This window comes from Callithrix jacchus, chromosome 13 (assembly GCF_049354715.1).
Source record: "Callithrix jacchus isolate 240 chromosome 13, calJac240_pri, whole genome shotgun sequence".
NCBI classification, from domain to species: Eukaryota; Metazoa; Chordata; class Mammalia; order Primates; family Cebidae; genus Callithrix; species Callithrix jacchus.
In genome coordinates, this window is record NC_133514.1 from 60069713 (window position 1) to 60085819 (window position 16107).

General features: G+C 44.9%; 1 protein-coding gene across 9 annotated transcripts; it reads right to left on the minus strand.

Moving 5' to 3' along the window:
• Positions 1–5226: 5226 nt before the first annotated feature.
• Positions 5227–15468, minus strand: TGIF1 (TGFB induced factor homeobox 1). 9 transcript variants are annotated; one of them, XM_008979561.4, is made up of 3 exons: positions 15306–15468; positions 7360–7586; positions 5227–6261 (listed from the first exon to the last, which is right to left on the minus strand). In XM_008979561.4, the coding sequence occupies exons 2-3, from the start codon at positions 7540–7542 to the stop codon at positions 5686–5688; spliced, it is 759 nt and encodes a 252-aa protein (XP_008977809.1). In that variant the 5' UTR covers positions 7543–7586; positions 15306–15468; the 3' UTR covers positions 5227–5685. The 9 variants fall into 9 exon arrangements, with proteins under 9 accessions (XP_008977809.1, XP_078203962.1, XP_008977802.1 ...); XM_078347836.1 differs by having other exon boundaries at positions 15301–15468; XM_008979554.3 differs by lacking the exon at positions 15306–15468 and adding an exon at positions 14242–14330.
• Between the last annotated feature and the right edge of the window lie 639 nt (positions 15469–16107).

Here is a 16107-nt window from a genome sequence, read left to right on the forward strand (position 1 = left end):
AATGCACCACCATGCCCGGCTAATTTTGTATTTTTAGTAGAGATGGGGTTTCTCCATGTTGGTCAGGCTGGTCTTGAACCCCTGACCTCAGGTTATCCATCCATCTCAGCCTCTCAACGTGCTGGGATTACAGGTATGAGCCACCTCACCCAGCCTAGAATATTAAAAAAAAAAAAAAAAAAAAGCTGACACTTTCTAGGGTAACAATTTATCTTCTAAAATCCTCCACGGTTTTATTTTCCTTACCTTTCCTTACCTAAATGTTTGTCTATATATTCCTTCTAAATCTGAGTAAATTTCCATCACTGGAATTGGTTCCCTTTGTAAGTCACCCACGCTATGCTTCAAAGGTTGCACATTCTATTGATGTCTATGACACATTTCATTCAAACACCCTGTTTCCTTGATAGTTGGTTAAATCCCTGTACTACTGATTATTTTTATTCATTGATTTCTCATGCTTCCCTTCTTTGCCAGCTGTGCTATTGTAACCATCAACCCTAAGTTACTGCTCTTCTTTCAGCCACAAAGCATTTGTTGAATGTCTCTCTTTTCAGCCTCTGAATCATAAAACTCAGCCCAGAACATAGCCTGTTTTTAATTAGAGGTCACGATTTTTGGAGGTTAAGACTTGGCACATTCTCCTGTTAATGCTCTTAATGATACCTAAAACCTAAACATTGCGTTTTGCTCGCTGGCCAGTTTCCAGAGATAAATTTTACTTTTTGATTTAATACAAATGAATATTTTGTATTCCTGAAGTGCTTTGGGGTCTACCAGTCAGAGGCTTAGTTTTACATTTGTATGAGCTACTTGTATATAGTGTCAAATATCAAATTTATGCGAACTCTAATTGAATAAGCTGACCTGGGTGACAAAATAATTCTACAGAAAATTACATTTCTCTAAGACAAATTACATTTCTGTAAGACTATAATTTTCAGTCCTTCTGTCCTAACAAAAAGACTACAAAAACAATTTTTTTTTCTTTTTACGTCGAGAAAAAGAATGGTCAACTCCCTTTGTTCTGGATAAGGAGAGAAACAATGGCTGATTTAAAGACTCATTTAAGGCGGTGGTTCTCAAACTTGTCTATGCATTGGAATCACTAAGAGATCTTCTAAAAATTCCCAACTCAAGGCCACAGTATTTTTTTAAGCTTTCTAGGTGATTCCAGTGTTAAGTTTGAAAATCACTAATTTGGAGTTTCAAAGCAACTATAGTAAAATTCTAGTTTCTAGTAATGGTGGATTTTTTTTCTTTTTTTAGACTAATCCCCTGCAGGTAGCAATCATAAAGTATGAATGAACAAAAAGTTAAACAAACAAAAAACTAGTTGAAGGCCTGAAGAATAACCAAAAGCAGGCAGAAACTGGAGGTCATCTTCCCTTAAAGAAGGGAACCTCAAGATATACAAGTTTGTACCTTTAAGCCTGAAAACAGTCTTTATTCTTCAAAAGGTTAGGGTGGCAGAAAGTTGCAACTTCAGTGGCTTGAGATGTCAAGGACAGAGGTGGAGTGGGAAGAGCAAAGCAAAAGTTAGGAAGGCTAGGTGAATTCTGGAAAGAGGGGAAGTGAAGAAGGAGCAAATCTCAACCTCTGAACAGATATTTTGTTCAAATCCATAGTTGATTTGTGCAGCAGGGGAGACCCCAGTGGGCCCACTGAAAGGCAGCAGCTGGAAGCTAAAAACTAATCAGACTGCAGCTGCTTATCCATTACTGGATGGTTTGAAGTTTCAGTTCAGCCAAATGAGCTGCCTGAGGACATATGTTAACTGTTCAGAGGAATGTAGCTGAATCCATAGTCTTTATGAATGTACCACCCATATTGTCCAGCATATAATAAAAAACAGACAAGCCAAAAACAAAAACAAAAACAAAACAAAGTGACCCCATACAGAAGTGAAATACAATCAATGGAAACTGATTCTGAATAAGACATGTTACAGTTAGCAAACATGTATTTAAGAGAGCTACTATAAATGCATATAAGGATATATATTTATAGTAATGAGGAATCTCAGAAGAGAATTAGGAATGCTTAAGAACCAAATGGAAATTTTACATGTGAAAAATATACAATAACTGTAATGAAAGTCCACTGAATGGGTTCATCAGCATACTGAAGACAGTACAAGAGTTAGTGAATTGCCAATAAATTATACAAATTATTCCATCTAAAATAGAAACAAGACTGAAGAAAGAAGAGCTTCAGAGACATGTAGGACAACCTCAAGTGATCTAATATAAATTTACTGGCTTCTAGGAGACAGGAAAGCAGAAAATAAATTGAAAAAAAAAAATGGCCAAAATTTCCCCCAATTTGACTTTAAAACAAAAACACAGATTTACAGATCCAAGAAGCTCAGTGAACCCCCAGCTAAATAAGTACAAAGAAACCACACCTAGGCACATTTAAGTGAAACTGCTGAAATTCAAAAAACAGCCAGAGAAAAAGACATTTTATATATATGAGAATGATACCAATGACAGCTTATGTCTCATCAGAAACAATGGAGGCCAAAAGACAATAAATGCTTTTGAAGTGCTATAAGAAAAAAAGCTATCAACCCGGAATTCTCCATCAGTGAAACTCAGAGATTAGTGAAAGCAAGTCATTTTCAATGAGCTCATTTTCAAAGAGTTTCAATGAGCCTAAACTTATCACGAGCAGGCCTGGATTACAGTTCTCAAAGAAATCATTCAAGCTGAAAAGGAAAGACATCAGATGTCACTCAAATATATAGGAGAATGAAGAACATCAGAAATGGTCAATACTTGGCAAATATAAAAGATACATATTCTTTTTTCTCTTAATCATTTAAATGACATTTGCTTGTTTTAAGTAAAAATTATAGCATCGTCCTGTTGTGTTTATTATCTATGTAGCCGTAATATATGTGAAAAACCAAGGAAGAGAGAGGGCGTGTGAATGGAACTGCACTGCTGCAAGGTTCTATATTTTATGTGAAGCTGTATCATGTTAACCCTAAGTAGATTGTAGTAGGTTAAATATGTTGTAATACCTAGAAGAACCATTTTAAAAATACAGTGTATGGTTTATAAACCAATAGAAAATTTAAAACACAAAACTGCATTTGTATCCCCTAAATCTATAAAAATAAGCAGAACTTGGTGGCTCACGCCTGTAATCCCAACACTTTGGGAATCTGAGACAGGCGATTCACTTGAGGTCAGGAGTTTAAGACCAACCTGGGCAACATGGCAAAATCCCATCTCTACTAAAAATACAAAATTAGCCGGGTGTGGTGGTGCATGCCTATAATCTCAGCTACTTGGGAGGCTGAGGCACGAGAATCCCTTGAACCTGGGATTTGGAGATTATAGTGGGCCAAGATCATGCCACTGTACTCTGGCCTGGGCAAGAGTGACCCTGTGTCAAAAAAAGCAAAACAAACAAAAAAAAAACTTTAAAAAGAAAAAAACAAATATTCTCAATGCAAAAGTCTCATCTAAAAAAAAGAAAAAGAAAAAAAATTCAAACTGAAAAAAGGCAGAAAAAGAGGAGCAGCAAAAAAAGCCAAATGGTAAACTCAATCTAAACATATCAATAATTACAGTAATATAAATCGACAAATGCTGAGTAAAAGGCAGAGATTAGACTAAATAAAAAACCAAGACCCAACTATACGCAATATGAGATGAACTTCAAAAACACAAAGAGGTAAAAAGTGAACAAATTGGGAGCGGACTAGGAAAAAAATTTAAGAAGATATAGTGCACCATGTAAATTATAAGCATAAAAATCATTTCTATTTGACTTTGATATTAATAGCTTACATTTTTCATTATGGTTTACATTCACTGAACATCAGCTGTTATCATCAACCATAACATGTAACAACCTCCATAGAGGAAAAAAATGAAGTAAAACAGAGAATTGAGGGTGACTTTTTTTTTTAATCTTTGGGTTTCATTGACTCTTTTAATAGTCTTTGTTTTAAATGAGTAATGTTGCTGCTTTCCTTCCCCTTCCAGTGTGAGGGATGAAACATTGTACCAGGGCAATCCCTCAACTATACTAAAGCAAAACGTTCAGCCTTTGATCTAGCTGTTGGAGGAAGTAATGATTCTTGATCACCTTTGCGTCATTCATTTTTATTAATGTGTGTTTTGTTCCTTGTGTTTACTAGTACTTTTTGGGTTTTTATCCATTTCTGTGACTCTCTGAGGTGGGCTAGACCCCTTTAAGCTGAGTGTGCCCTACAAAGCTGTACCCTACAGGCACAACATTCCCTCAATTTTTCTTACACCTCTGGGTAGTCATCATCAGTTTTTTCTTTCACTTACAAGAAAAGTCTTTGAGTTTAGCTCTTTCTACAGTAGAGACTTTCTAAAATAGTTTCAAAATTAGACAAACTTAAATTTGTAAGAATTTTCCTACATTCTTTAAACAATACTGAAGCTCTGATGCTCCCTCTCACACGTACAATTCATAGCTGGGGCAGAGCTGGAAAGAACATGACTGTAACAACAAAGAAAGCTCATACTAAGCATGACTACAAAGAATGGTTTTGTGGCATGTGACAAATCTGCTCAACCATACAAGTGAAAGGAGCAACATCAATTCCCTTCTGGTCATCTGGGCTTTGTAAGTGATTGTCCATCCCAACAAACTCCACTTGTACATAGCACTATTTTTTCACAAACTGTGACCTTGGAAAATACTTACCTAACAATCCCACCACAGACAGAATCCCACTGTTTATTTTAGGAAACATTTTAAGATGTTTTAAAAGGTCATTTCTCTGCAAATACTACATATATGAATAGAAATGCCTTAACTAACTGTACTACTGAAATTATTTTCAAGGGTAATGTGGAAAAAGGGCAAGAGATTGCTTGGGTTGTTTTCTTCTGAAAACTTAGCAGTAACTGGATGTTTCAAGACTTTTCTTTACAAAATGATCATGTTTTAAACTATGCAGGACAGATCAATAAAGGGATTTAGTGGCTAAACACTGAAATGATTCATTTCAATTTGCCATGCAGTTTAAGTAAAGTTCTAAGGGCCTGCTATCAAGAGTAAATATCACACATCCTGTTTATGCAAACTGGCTTGTTGTCCACAGTTTTTCAAAGAGCTGGTGACACCCCCTACCACTGCACCCTACCCCTCAAACTTCCTGCTCACTGGGGTGCTATATTCCTACTCATTTTTAAGAAGCGCCTCCCTCAACAGAAATACTCTGAATTACAACAATTTTTAAAGAAAATACTTTATTATGTCATGAAAAAAAGGCATCAACTAGATTCATACTTGTTTGAAAAAAAATTGAAAATTTATTAATTAGACAGTATGTGGGCATCCTGTTCCACATGGGAATGAGAAGATGCTATAGGTTCTCTAAGTATTGCACAGTCTGAAAAATAACAAAAACGGGGAAGAAAAAAAAAATCACATGACATTGGGAACCTCTCACATTATGAATAATCTACCAAGAAACAATTTAAAAAAGAAAACCCTTCGTTTCTACAGTAGCTTTGAGTTTATAGTTCTTGGAATGACTGTATTCCATTGAAGACATCTCAGTAACAGGAAGCTGTTTTAGCAATCCCATGTGCAAATATTAATAAAAAATATATAAAATAATGCAATTCATCTCTTGCCATCACCCCGGCAATCATGACATTTCTGAGAACGGTTTTGCTTGAAAATGGGTTAAGCTGTAAGTTTTGCCTGAAGCTCCATCTCTGCAGCCCGTTTGAGTGCAACATCCACTAGAAGCTGAAATCCGCTAAAGTCCTGGTTGAGGTCCGGTGGGGTAGGGGGAGGAGTGTTGAAAAGACCACTCTGTGTATTTGTACTTGGTCCAGATTTACATGTGTCCTCTGGGTACATGAGAGAGGTGTCTGTGAAGTTGCTGGCCGCTATCTGCTGTATATCTGTGTTTTGTCCCACACCAACTGACTGGCAGAGAGAGAAAGGGACATCTTTCAACGCAGTCACAGTGGTATGGCAGATCACTGATGGACGGGCCAAAACTGATCCGGGGGATGATGGCTTAGGAGACAGTGGCCTCCCTAGGGTTGGGTTTGGCCCAGCTGTACAGGAATGAAATGGGGTCTCCTCTAGAGCTGGCATGAAGTTTTTGATGCCCATCACAGACTCCACAGAGCTCGTTTCAGAAATCTTGGCTCCGCGGCGGGAAATTGTGAACTGATTTGGATCTTTGCCATCCTTTCTCAGCATGTCAGGGAGGAGCCTTCGGCGGGCGTTGATGAACCAGTTACAGACCTGAAATCATATCGGTACGCTTTAACACTTTCCTCATTCACTCAGCCAACAGGTTCTGAGAATGTTCTACGGGGTACCTAATTGATCTTTCTGTATTAAAGAAAACATGAAAAGGCTTATCTGGACTTACAATGTAATTTCAAAGTATGTGAGCTCCACCAAGCCAGAAAGCTGCCTCCTATCATAAACCTTCTTCTAGTTTCTAATATAAATTTCCTTTTTTGTCTCTTCACCCTTAAACGTTTTCAGGACAAAGAAAAAGTTATAAAATCTCTGCCAGGCGCAGTGGCTCATGCCTGTAATCCCAGCACTTTGGGAGGCCGAGGTGGGTGGATCAGGAGGTCAGATTGAGACCATCCTGACCAACATGGTGAAACCCATCCCTACTAATATATAAAAAATTAGCCCAGCGTGGTGGTGCGTGCCTGTAGTCCCAGCTACTCAGGAGGCTGAGGTAAGGGAATTGCTTAAACCCGGGAGGCAGAGGCTGCAGTAAGCGGAGACTGCGCCACTTCACTCCAGTCTGGTAACACAACAAGACTCGGTTTCAAAAAAACAAACAAAAAACACACGAAATATAAAATCTCAAATTCTTGAAAACAATTTGAGAGAGTGAGAGAAGTTTACCTTTTAACTCTCCCCCATTTTAACCTATCACCTACTGTCCCAACATTTAAGTTAATCAACTACAGGAAAACCTCATCTTATGAAAAGGGCCACTCCTCCCAGTAACTGATTTTTCCCAGTTCAAACGACTATGTCAACAGATATAACAGGAATTACCTCACTGAAGTCTGTCCTTGTTTAAATATCAAACCAGTTTCCTGGGCAATAGAGTAAGGTTTAACCTCCTTCTAATGTCTGTTGCATAAAGAAGGTTCCTTTAGGCATTAAAGGAAATGCTATCTGACAGATAACTGTGAAGTGTTTCTGTGTTCTCTAAATAGCTGGTTTTTAGCTTTTAACACTATCAAGTTTACAATAAAAAGATATTCCTTCTGTCTTGGAGTGGCGAGGAGCTTGATGACTCACAAGAATGCCATAAAATGACTTTGAAAATAAAAAAGCATCTGTAAACCTCATGCTCTCTTTCTTTACCTGTAGTGTAGACAGGTGTGTTTGCTGGGACAGCAATGCTTTTTCTTGCTCGGAAGGATAGGCATTGTAACGGTGCTCATACAGCCAATCCCGAAGAATCTGCACAGACTCCTTGGGTAGGTTGCCCCTTCTCCTTCTCTTGCTTGAGCCAGTGGATGAAGAAAGGTCCAAGGGAATGTCCATACTGTCCTCATCCTCACTCTCACTGCCAGATGCTGCAACAATACCTATGAAAGGACAAGGGCCAGTTGTCAATTGCTTTTATAAGCAGAGCAACTACTGCAAAGCTCACTTCCGTGGATCATTCAGTGTGACCATGCTTTCCCAGCAACCGAGAGCAAGAGAAGGAGCAGTGTTTTCTGTCCTGAATTCAGGGTACAAGTCAAAGTAATTGACTAGCACCACATAGGAGATTCTCAACCAAATGCCAGACGCCTTTTCTCAGCCACTTTCCTCCAGGATTCATTAACTTCTCACATTCCTTTTGAATGATGCTCAGAAACCTCTTTCGTCTAATCATTAGAGGAGACAAATTGCACCCAAAGTGAATAACCTGTCACATCTGAAACAGGAAGGGTGCTGTGGCAGTTGGAATGTGCCTACCAACCTTTTTTCTAAGATCAGTGCTAAGTAGGAAAAGCAGCCTAACCAGCATCCTAATGTAGATTTTAAATGTTTCTCTTCCTCTTTCTTCTACTGAAGGTTTGAAGTAAAAGGGGACACTCGTACATTTTTTTTTCACGGATATACACCAGGAAATTGACATACTACACCGAACTCAGTATCCTACAGGTAAAATACATGCTAAAATTTTCTTCTAATACCATGCCTGGTCATTTAGTATTCATTGCTATATACTTTTATTCGAAATTAGTACTAGTCACTTTTTATTAAATATAACCACTGATGTTTTCCATTTCATCACACGAAAATATTTTTCTACTACTGGTACTTTAATAAGGTTAAAAGTTGCCTAATAGTAAATGAATTTAAAATGTCTCCAAAATTTCAGCTGCCAGTTAGATCTCAACCTAGAATAGAATACTACATATCAATAAGCAGAGTTTAGTCTTAAATGATTACATGACAAAGGAAACTGAATATGCAATCCCCAGAGGAAGTTCTTTTGGCTGTAAGTACTTTAATCCTGCCAGAAATTTTAAGAATTCACAAGCCATAGAGAATATTTAAATCACTGATGGACTGGGTTCAATAAAACTACAGACCTGGCCTTTACAGATATTCAAACATCATTCTGAACTTTAAAAAAAATTAAATAACAAACGCTATTAACTCCACCTTTCAAAAACTACAGCCAGCTACTCTGAATGACTAAAGAAATACATTCTTTTGTTTGTAGGCAATCTAGAATCTTAAACATAGAAACGAATTACAAACTACAAACAATCGCATGCCTGAAAACACCAGTACTTCTGTATTAGGGGAAGTTACTAAAATAACAAAAAAATGTAAAGGTATGCATTTTTAGCTTTGTATACTTTCTTTCCTCTGCAGTATGTAATTTGGTTGAAAACATTACTTGACCTTAATTAAGCCAGTTCACCCTGACAGGAACTAAAAATGAAATATTCCCTTTAAGCTAAACACCCATTTTTTTTTAAAGGAATTTTTCCTACCCTTTTAATTGACTCTGACTTGGTGACACATTTTTAGTTTTGGACTGCAGGGGGCAGAAGTTGCTGGAGGCTATTCCTACAAAAGGCAGAACTCTCCAAAGACAAAGTAAAGCAAGTTCTAACAAAGAGGTGGATCATCTTGCAAATTCACACTTTAGCTCAGGGCTTAAACAGCTACAAATAAACTACCCAAGAATCCTAAGTTTTAACTGCTGTGTATTTGAAATTTCCCTCCCCCGATGATGGAAATTTTGTTTTGTTTTGTTTTAAGTGCCCATTTAAAACTGAAACTACTTTCACTATCGACAAGATAAGACTTTCAAAAACCATATTTAAATTTGGGTGAAGAATTCTTACAAAAAAGCTTAAAGAAACTATAGCTGAGTTCCTGTCTTACATTGGGTTTAATATGAAAGAAATCGAACTTAAAAAAACTGTGTCAAGTTAATTAAATGACTAAAGCAAATTTGAATAAAGCAATTTGTTTAAACTCTCCTATGTCTGAAAAGCCAGACATTATTCTCAAGGCTATTATCTCCTTCCTTTTTTTAATCTAGAAAAAGTGTGAAAATTTGCTTATTGAACAGTGAATTCCCAACTGTAAGTTGGTAATCACAAAGAGTTTGAAACAAAAAAGCCCCTGAAGCCTGCCCTTTGATCTGCTTGCCTAGTTTGACAAGAAGTCTGATCTTTCAGAATAGGTTAGTGACACACAAAAGCAGGTTTCAGTTAAGCAACACCAAACTGCAGCGAGAATTTACTCCGTTCTCAGTTCATTTAAATAAATGAATGCCAGGCCTCTGGAACTCTTAACAAATATTTCCAATATGTGCACAAAAGCTGAAGTAACAGGAAGTTAAGACTTCAGTTCCTAGGCTACGCCAGCTGATATTTCACTGCAGTAAAACCACGTTTGCTGCTGTCAGGACTGTTTTCATTAAAACCCTCCCGCTTGGTTGTGGCTTAACTTGGAAAAACAAAGACTTTTTTCCTCCTTACTCATTTCCTATTGTAACAGAGCTTTTGAAAAGTTTCCCGGTTAAGACTTGTTTCCAAACTTCTTGCTTTGCTTACACTTCAAAAAATGTGGCGGTGGGAAGGGTGGGGGCAGAATCACAAACTTCTTTCATTCTATCCACATACAAGGAAATGTGCAGAAAGCCACAACATCGCCTGAGGATCCACTGCTCTAAGCAGAGACCCTGTTTCTGCACTTTCTTTCTTTTTTGAGACAGCGTTTCGCTCTTGTTGCCAAGGCTGGAGTGCAATGGCGCGACCTTGGCTCACCGCAACCTCCGCCGCCCGGGTTCAAGCGATTCTCCTGCCTCTGCCTCCCGAGTAGCTGGGATTACAGGCACACGGCACCACGTCCGACTAATTTTATATTTTTAGTAGATACGGGTTTTCTCCATGTTGGTCAGGCTCCTCTCGATCTCCCGACCTCAGGTGAACTGCCCGCTTTAGCCTCCCCAAAGTGCTAGGATTACAGGCGTGAGCTACCGCGCCCGGCCCTGCACTTTCCTGAGTGGCTCGGTAACACCAAGATGAGACTGGGGGGCAGGGAGACTCCGTTTGTGAAGAGAATCTAGAAATAAGATCGATGGGAAAAGTCGAGGTGCACAATTAGGGAAAAGCAAATTTAACCCAAGTTTCCTGATCAGAAGTTCGCCTGTGATCCGGGAGAGAGGTCTCTTGCCTGTAATCCCAGAACTTTGGGAAGCCAAAGCAAGAGGATCTCTTGAACCCAGGAGTTCGAGCCCAGCCTGGGCAACACAGCCGAAACCGTCTCCAGAAAAAAAAAAAGAAAGAAAGAAAAACAAAATTCAATATATCCTTGGGAGAAGCAACAGGAATCGAACACCCAAGCCATCAAATCCAAGGTGTGCTAGGCGATTCCAGCCAAAGCGCAATCCGAAAGCAGGAATTCAACAGTTAGAAACTGGGAACAAAAAGACCTTATCGATCCTTCTTTCGGCTTGTTTTTAAGCCATTTTAGGAGATCTTTTGGCGTCACTCGCAGCTTTCTGGGAGGACACGCTATCATCATACACCGGTCTTAGCAAACCCCGGGCTTGAGAGAATGGAGTTTCAAAGTGCACTTGTTTTAAGAAAACTTGAAAAGATTTCAGACTTTAATGGGACAATAGGCGGGCCCGACTTCCTCACGAGTCCTTCCAGAGCCCACCAAGAAGGCTCCCCCCTCCCATGTAGTTTTAGAGGCGCGGGAGGAGGACTGCGAAGGAGCACGGAGAGAGGGAGGGGCCCAAGGAGTAAAGCAAGTAGCTTTTGTTCTTGAGAGCTCCTCAGCCCCTGGTCAAACAGGCCCGCATACTGCACGAGTTAGCATAAGCAAAGTAACTCCAGGTCCCAAGAAACTAGAAATGAGGCCGTGAATCCCACGTTCTCAGGGGCCTGCCCACCCCAGACGGCTCGCCAGGGGAACCTAAAAAGGGGAAAAAAACCCGGGTAACCCCGGCAGCCTCGGCTGCCCCCATGAGCCCTGAAGCACTCGCAAAGTTTCTCCTCCAGCACATCACCTTTGTTTCCCTGGTCGGCACCGAAGAGATGGACCCGGCGCGCCCTGGGATGTGGAGCACGGAGGTTCCCACCCTTGCGGCCCGCGGAGCCCAGCCTCTATCCCCGACTCTGGGGAGAGGGCACGAGGCGGTGGGGGGTGCGCCGGGGGACGGGCAGGAGGGCCCCGGAAGTACAGAGGGGTCGCCAGGGAGGGCCAGGGCGCTGGGGGAAGGTAGGGGAAAGTGCCGCGGAAGAGTCGAAGGGGACGCCAGGAAAGCCGTGAAGGAAGAGCGCCGTGGTTCCCGCGGTGCCGGGCGGGCCAAGGAAAATAATCAGAGCCGCCGCCCCCTCCAGAACCCGAACAATGCGGGGAGCCCACCCGGGCGGAAGCCGGGCTCTGCGCTAGAACGAGCTCCTAACAGACCCCCCATACTTATTCCGGGGAGCCCCACCAGAACAGACAGCGAGCCTTCCTAGACCTTTCAGTCCTCCCAAGGTTCCGCACGGCTTTCACGGGGCGTCTCGGACGCTCCCCGCGCGTTTTCTCCCAGAGCCAATTCCCTGTCCAGTGTCCTCCCTCCGTCCCGCGGGGAGGGGACCTCGGGGCGTTCTACCACCAACCACTATCAGTTGATCCGAGTTTCACGTTTAATTTCACTCTCGCTGGGAAAGCCTGGCGACAGAGGGAAGCTCCACGCGTTTCGGGGGCCTCCCACAGAAACGCAGCCGAAGGAACCCCGCTGGCCTAACGGCTACCCCCGAGGAACGCCCCCCAGCGGGCCGGGTCTGCAAGAATGCGGAGTTCCAAACTCCGGCCGCTCCCGGGCATGCGCAGCAGCGCCGCCCCTCCCGTCCGCTTCCCGAGCGATTAACTTCTGTTTTGAAGCACTCCACATAAATCACAACAGAAACGCCACCTCCAGCCCACGGCGGAACACTCGGGGGACCTCCCAGCCCGGGACTCAAAAGTTAACTTCAAAAGGGACTTCACATTCTTTGACCTTTCGGGGTGTTGCGTGTGGTTTCTTTCCCCCCGCCCCCCGCGGTGTATTTTGTTTTTAAAGCAAACTGACGGCAAGTTTTAGTTGCAAAGCTTCCAGAACGCTTTGTGGAAACAATGACAGCCTTGCTCTTTGCATTTACAACCAAGCCTGCTTGTCACTTTTGGACACATTTTGACTGCACGCCGCTTGAAGCGGCTGGCCCTGTGTCCTAACTCTTCCTCCTGCCCCAAAATTCATCGTGGGAAAACTTTTAGAGACTGAGAATTTGTAAAAGTCTGACTTTCCAGAGCTGTTTACAACCAAGGACGATGTGGGGGTCCACAATCACATTCCTTCCAGCGTAAAAACACCACATCCCTAAAGAACAGTGCTCGGGCCCGGCTGGGAGTAGGGGGGCGGTAGCGGGGAGCCCAGGAGTAAACTTTCTTTCAGACAAAGACGCGGCGGTGCCGCAGCCCCCGCGGCCTCGGATCGCGATCGGGAAAAACGAGGTGCTGGGTCCCCCCGACTCCGACCGCATATCCCCAGCGCTCGAGAAAGAGCGAGCAGCCACGCGGCTGCTGGGCTAAGCGTGGGGTGTCGCCGGAGACAATGAAACTTGCAGGCGCACAAACAAGGCGCTGAGCGTGTTTCTTGACAACGTGCCAGCAGCGTGGAGAGGATCGCCCCACAACAGCCCCTCTTGTTGTGTCTAGCAGGAAAACAGCCGCTGCCGTTTCAGACGCAGCCTCAACAAAGAGCACGGCCGCCGCTCCAGCCTAAGCGCCTCTGAGCGGAAAAGTCCACCAAGTGACTCGGGGCGGCGCGACACGGACAGCACGTTTCCCCCGGACTCGCGTCCCCCGGTGCGCGCGGCCCGCGGCCGCCTTACCTTTCTTGCCTTTCATTCTGAAACTCCCCTCCCAGCGCGAGGCAGGGCTGGGGTGTCCAGGGGCCAGGAGCGGGGACCCAGAGGACAAGCAATCGTCTCCTTCACGGCCTACTCTCCCGTAACTTGTAGGACGTGCTCCAGCCGTTATTGCTAAACAGGGCGCTCTGATCCCTGGCGCCCGCTCCTTGGGTGGAATTCAAGTGACACTCTGGCTTCCTCCCGCCAGGATCTTCTGGCAGCCGGCCGGCGGCTCTCCCTCGCCCAACTCTCTCTCCTCCCCTCTCCGCTCCTTTGTTCCCTGCTCCTGCTCGGCGCACCTCGGCGCTGTCAGAGTGAGAGAGGCGAGGAGGGAAGGTACAGGAGGTCCTGCCTCCGCCCCCAGCCGCCCGCCCCGTTCCCCCCCACCCCCGCCCCGCCGCTCCTCCGCCCCTCCCCCGCACCTTCCTGCCGGGGAGGACTGGACCGTGCGCGGCGGCCGCTGTCACTAGTCCCTGGCGGGGTGGGCGCAGACGCGGGGGGCGGCCGTGTCCAGAAACGCGATCCTTTCTGTCTGCCGCTCACGGACCGCGCGCATCCCTAGCCCGGCGGTGGGGACACCAGCCGAGCGCCCCAGGTTTCTTCCTTGGGTCTTTCTTCCCGGGGCTGGCAAGAGTGCCTTTGGTCAGGAATTGCAACAGTTGGAAAAAAGGACACCTCCCTCCTTCCCTCCTCTACCCCTGGGAAGAAAAGCCTCCCCGTCTCGTTTTTGACAGCTACCCCGAACTCCTCTGTCCCGGCTCTAGCCGCACGAGGCAGCCGCCTCTGATTCAAGGGGCGGGGCATAGGAGGAAAAGTATTCGAGACAAGAACCAACTTCTTCCAGAATGCGCGGCTGCCATTGACACGCGGGCGCGGCGCGGCGCACCCTTCTCCACCCGGGGCTCTTCCTCCAGCAACAACAGTGGGAGGTCGGCGGGGGTGGGGGGGTGGGATGATGAGACACAGCCCAAGCGAACGTCTGTTCCCCCGGGCTGAAGCAGCGAGTTCCGGACTGGATTGCAAAGCAGTTTCGAAATCTGACACGTTGCGGACAGACACTTGTCATGCTCACATGCTCTTTAAACGTCTCTGCCTGGGGACGGCCAGGCGCGCACCCGCCTCGCCACGACTCCGCCTGACACCCCCAGTCGCCGGACCCCGACAGCGGCCCTTTTATAGTTCAGGGGTGACCACGCCGTGGCTGCTCATCTGCTTCGGTGAACCCTGCCAGAGGAGCCCTCCTCCCCTCCGGTATTTCAAACAGAAACTAGCCATTAAGTAAACACGCGTTCCTGTTGACTTATTTTGGTCCACAGTTAGGAGGGATCCAACAGGAGTTTCTTGATGAAATGGCCCTTTCAAAGATCAGATGCTGTTTCGTTGATTTAAAGAAACGCATGCCCCATCCTCTGGTTCTAGTTTTCGCGTGATTACGTCCCGCTGTTTTGAAGCAGACGAATTGTCACATGCCACATAATGAGACTTCCTCCGTCACTTAAAAAAAAGAAAAGAAAAGAAAAGAAAAAACCCAAATGTAAATAAGCCTAGCAGAGACAGCGCCCGGGTCTGCCTCCAGCCTGGGCTCTGTGCTGTTTTTGTTCTGTAACCTCGGTGGAGATGTCGGCAGGAGAAGCTCTGTGGAAATAAGGTTAAACCTGAGGACTACTAAGTCAGCCAAGGGATAACTAACACGACTTTGGAGCGTCTGCTTCAGGATTATGCCGAAAATTAGAGCCAGCCTGCCACCCTCAAAAAAAAAAAAAAAAAAAACAACCACCCCCGCCCCGAGAGTGCGTGGAAGCCAGAGTTTAAAGAGCCTGGGTGGTTTTTCCAATTACAGGACTTAAAATGAATCAACAGGGGGGAAAAAGCGTCTCTCTAAGCAGGCAGCAACCTTACGGTATTTTTTCTTCTGTGGTTTGCTGACTACTCGGCACAGAAGACAACACACATCTAAAACGGCTCCTGGGGAACGCGGTCCTGGGGAGAAGCCACCCGCCCGGACGCTGCACTGCAACTGCCGAGAGCGCAGTTGCTTCCTGGGCCTGGCTGCAGATGAATCAGCTGCTGCGCCCAGTGCGGGACAGATGTGGCACCGAGAGCCGGCCAGCCCCCGGGCCGCCCATTAGAGGGCCGCCTAGCTATTTCATTTGAAGGGTTGTTTGTGGCTGGGATTGGTGGCTCATATCCGCTGGGGAGCCGGGAGCGAAGGGAGGAGAGACGCAAGGAGGAGGAGTCGCGGGCCGGGCGACGCTGCCACTCCGCGGTCTGAGTGGCAGGAGCCTCGTCTGCAACCCGGCGGTTACTGGGGAGACGCTTTGTTTGCTAACTTCGAAAGCGGCTTCGGCGGCCTCGGCCGCTTTCGAAGCCACTCCACTAAACACGCCTTCGGTCCGTTTAACCCTGCCTACCCCCCATCCCCGCCCGCTTTGGGCAGCTCGAGACAAAAATGTTTCCTTCTTCCCGGTGGTTCTCCTTGGCCACGCGGTGGTTTTCATTATGTACACAAAGGTAGCTTTGCTTTCGTCCAAGTGGACTTGGCTAATGACTGCGATTCTCAGGCAACCGAGATGGAAACCGAGAATTGGAGAGGGTTTATAGCTTGAAAACAAACTTTCCAGGGGAAGGGGGAGGGGCGGAGAGAATTAAAAGTGGCTTTCAAATTAGGAAAAGTTAAAAATGGAGATGTGAACTCACCTTG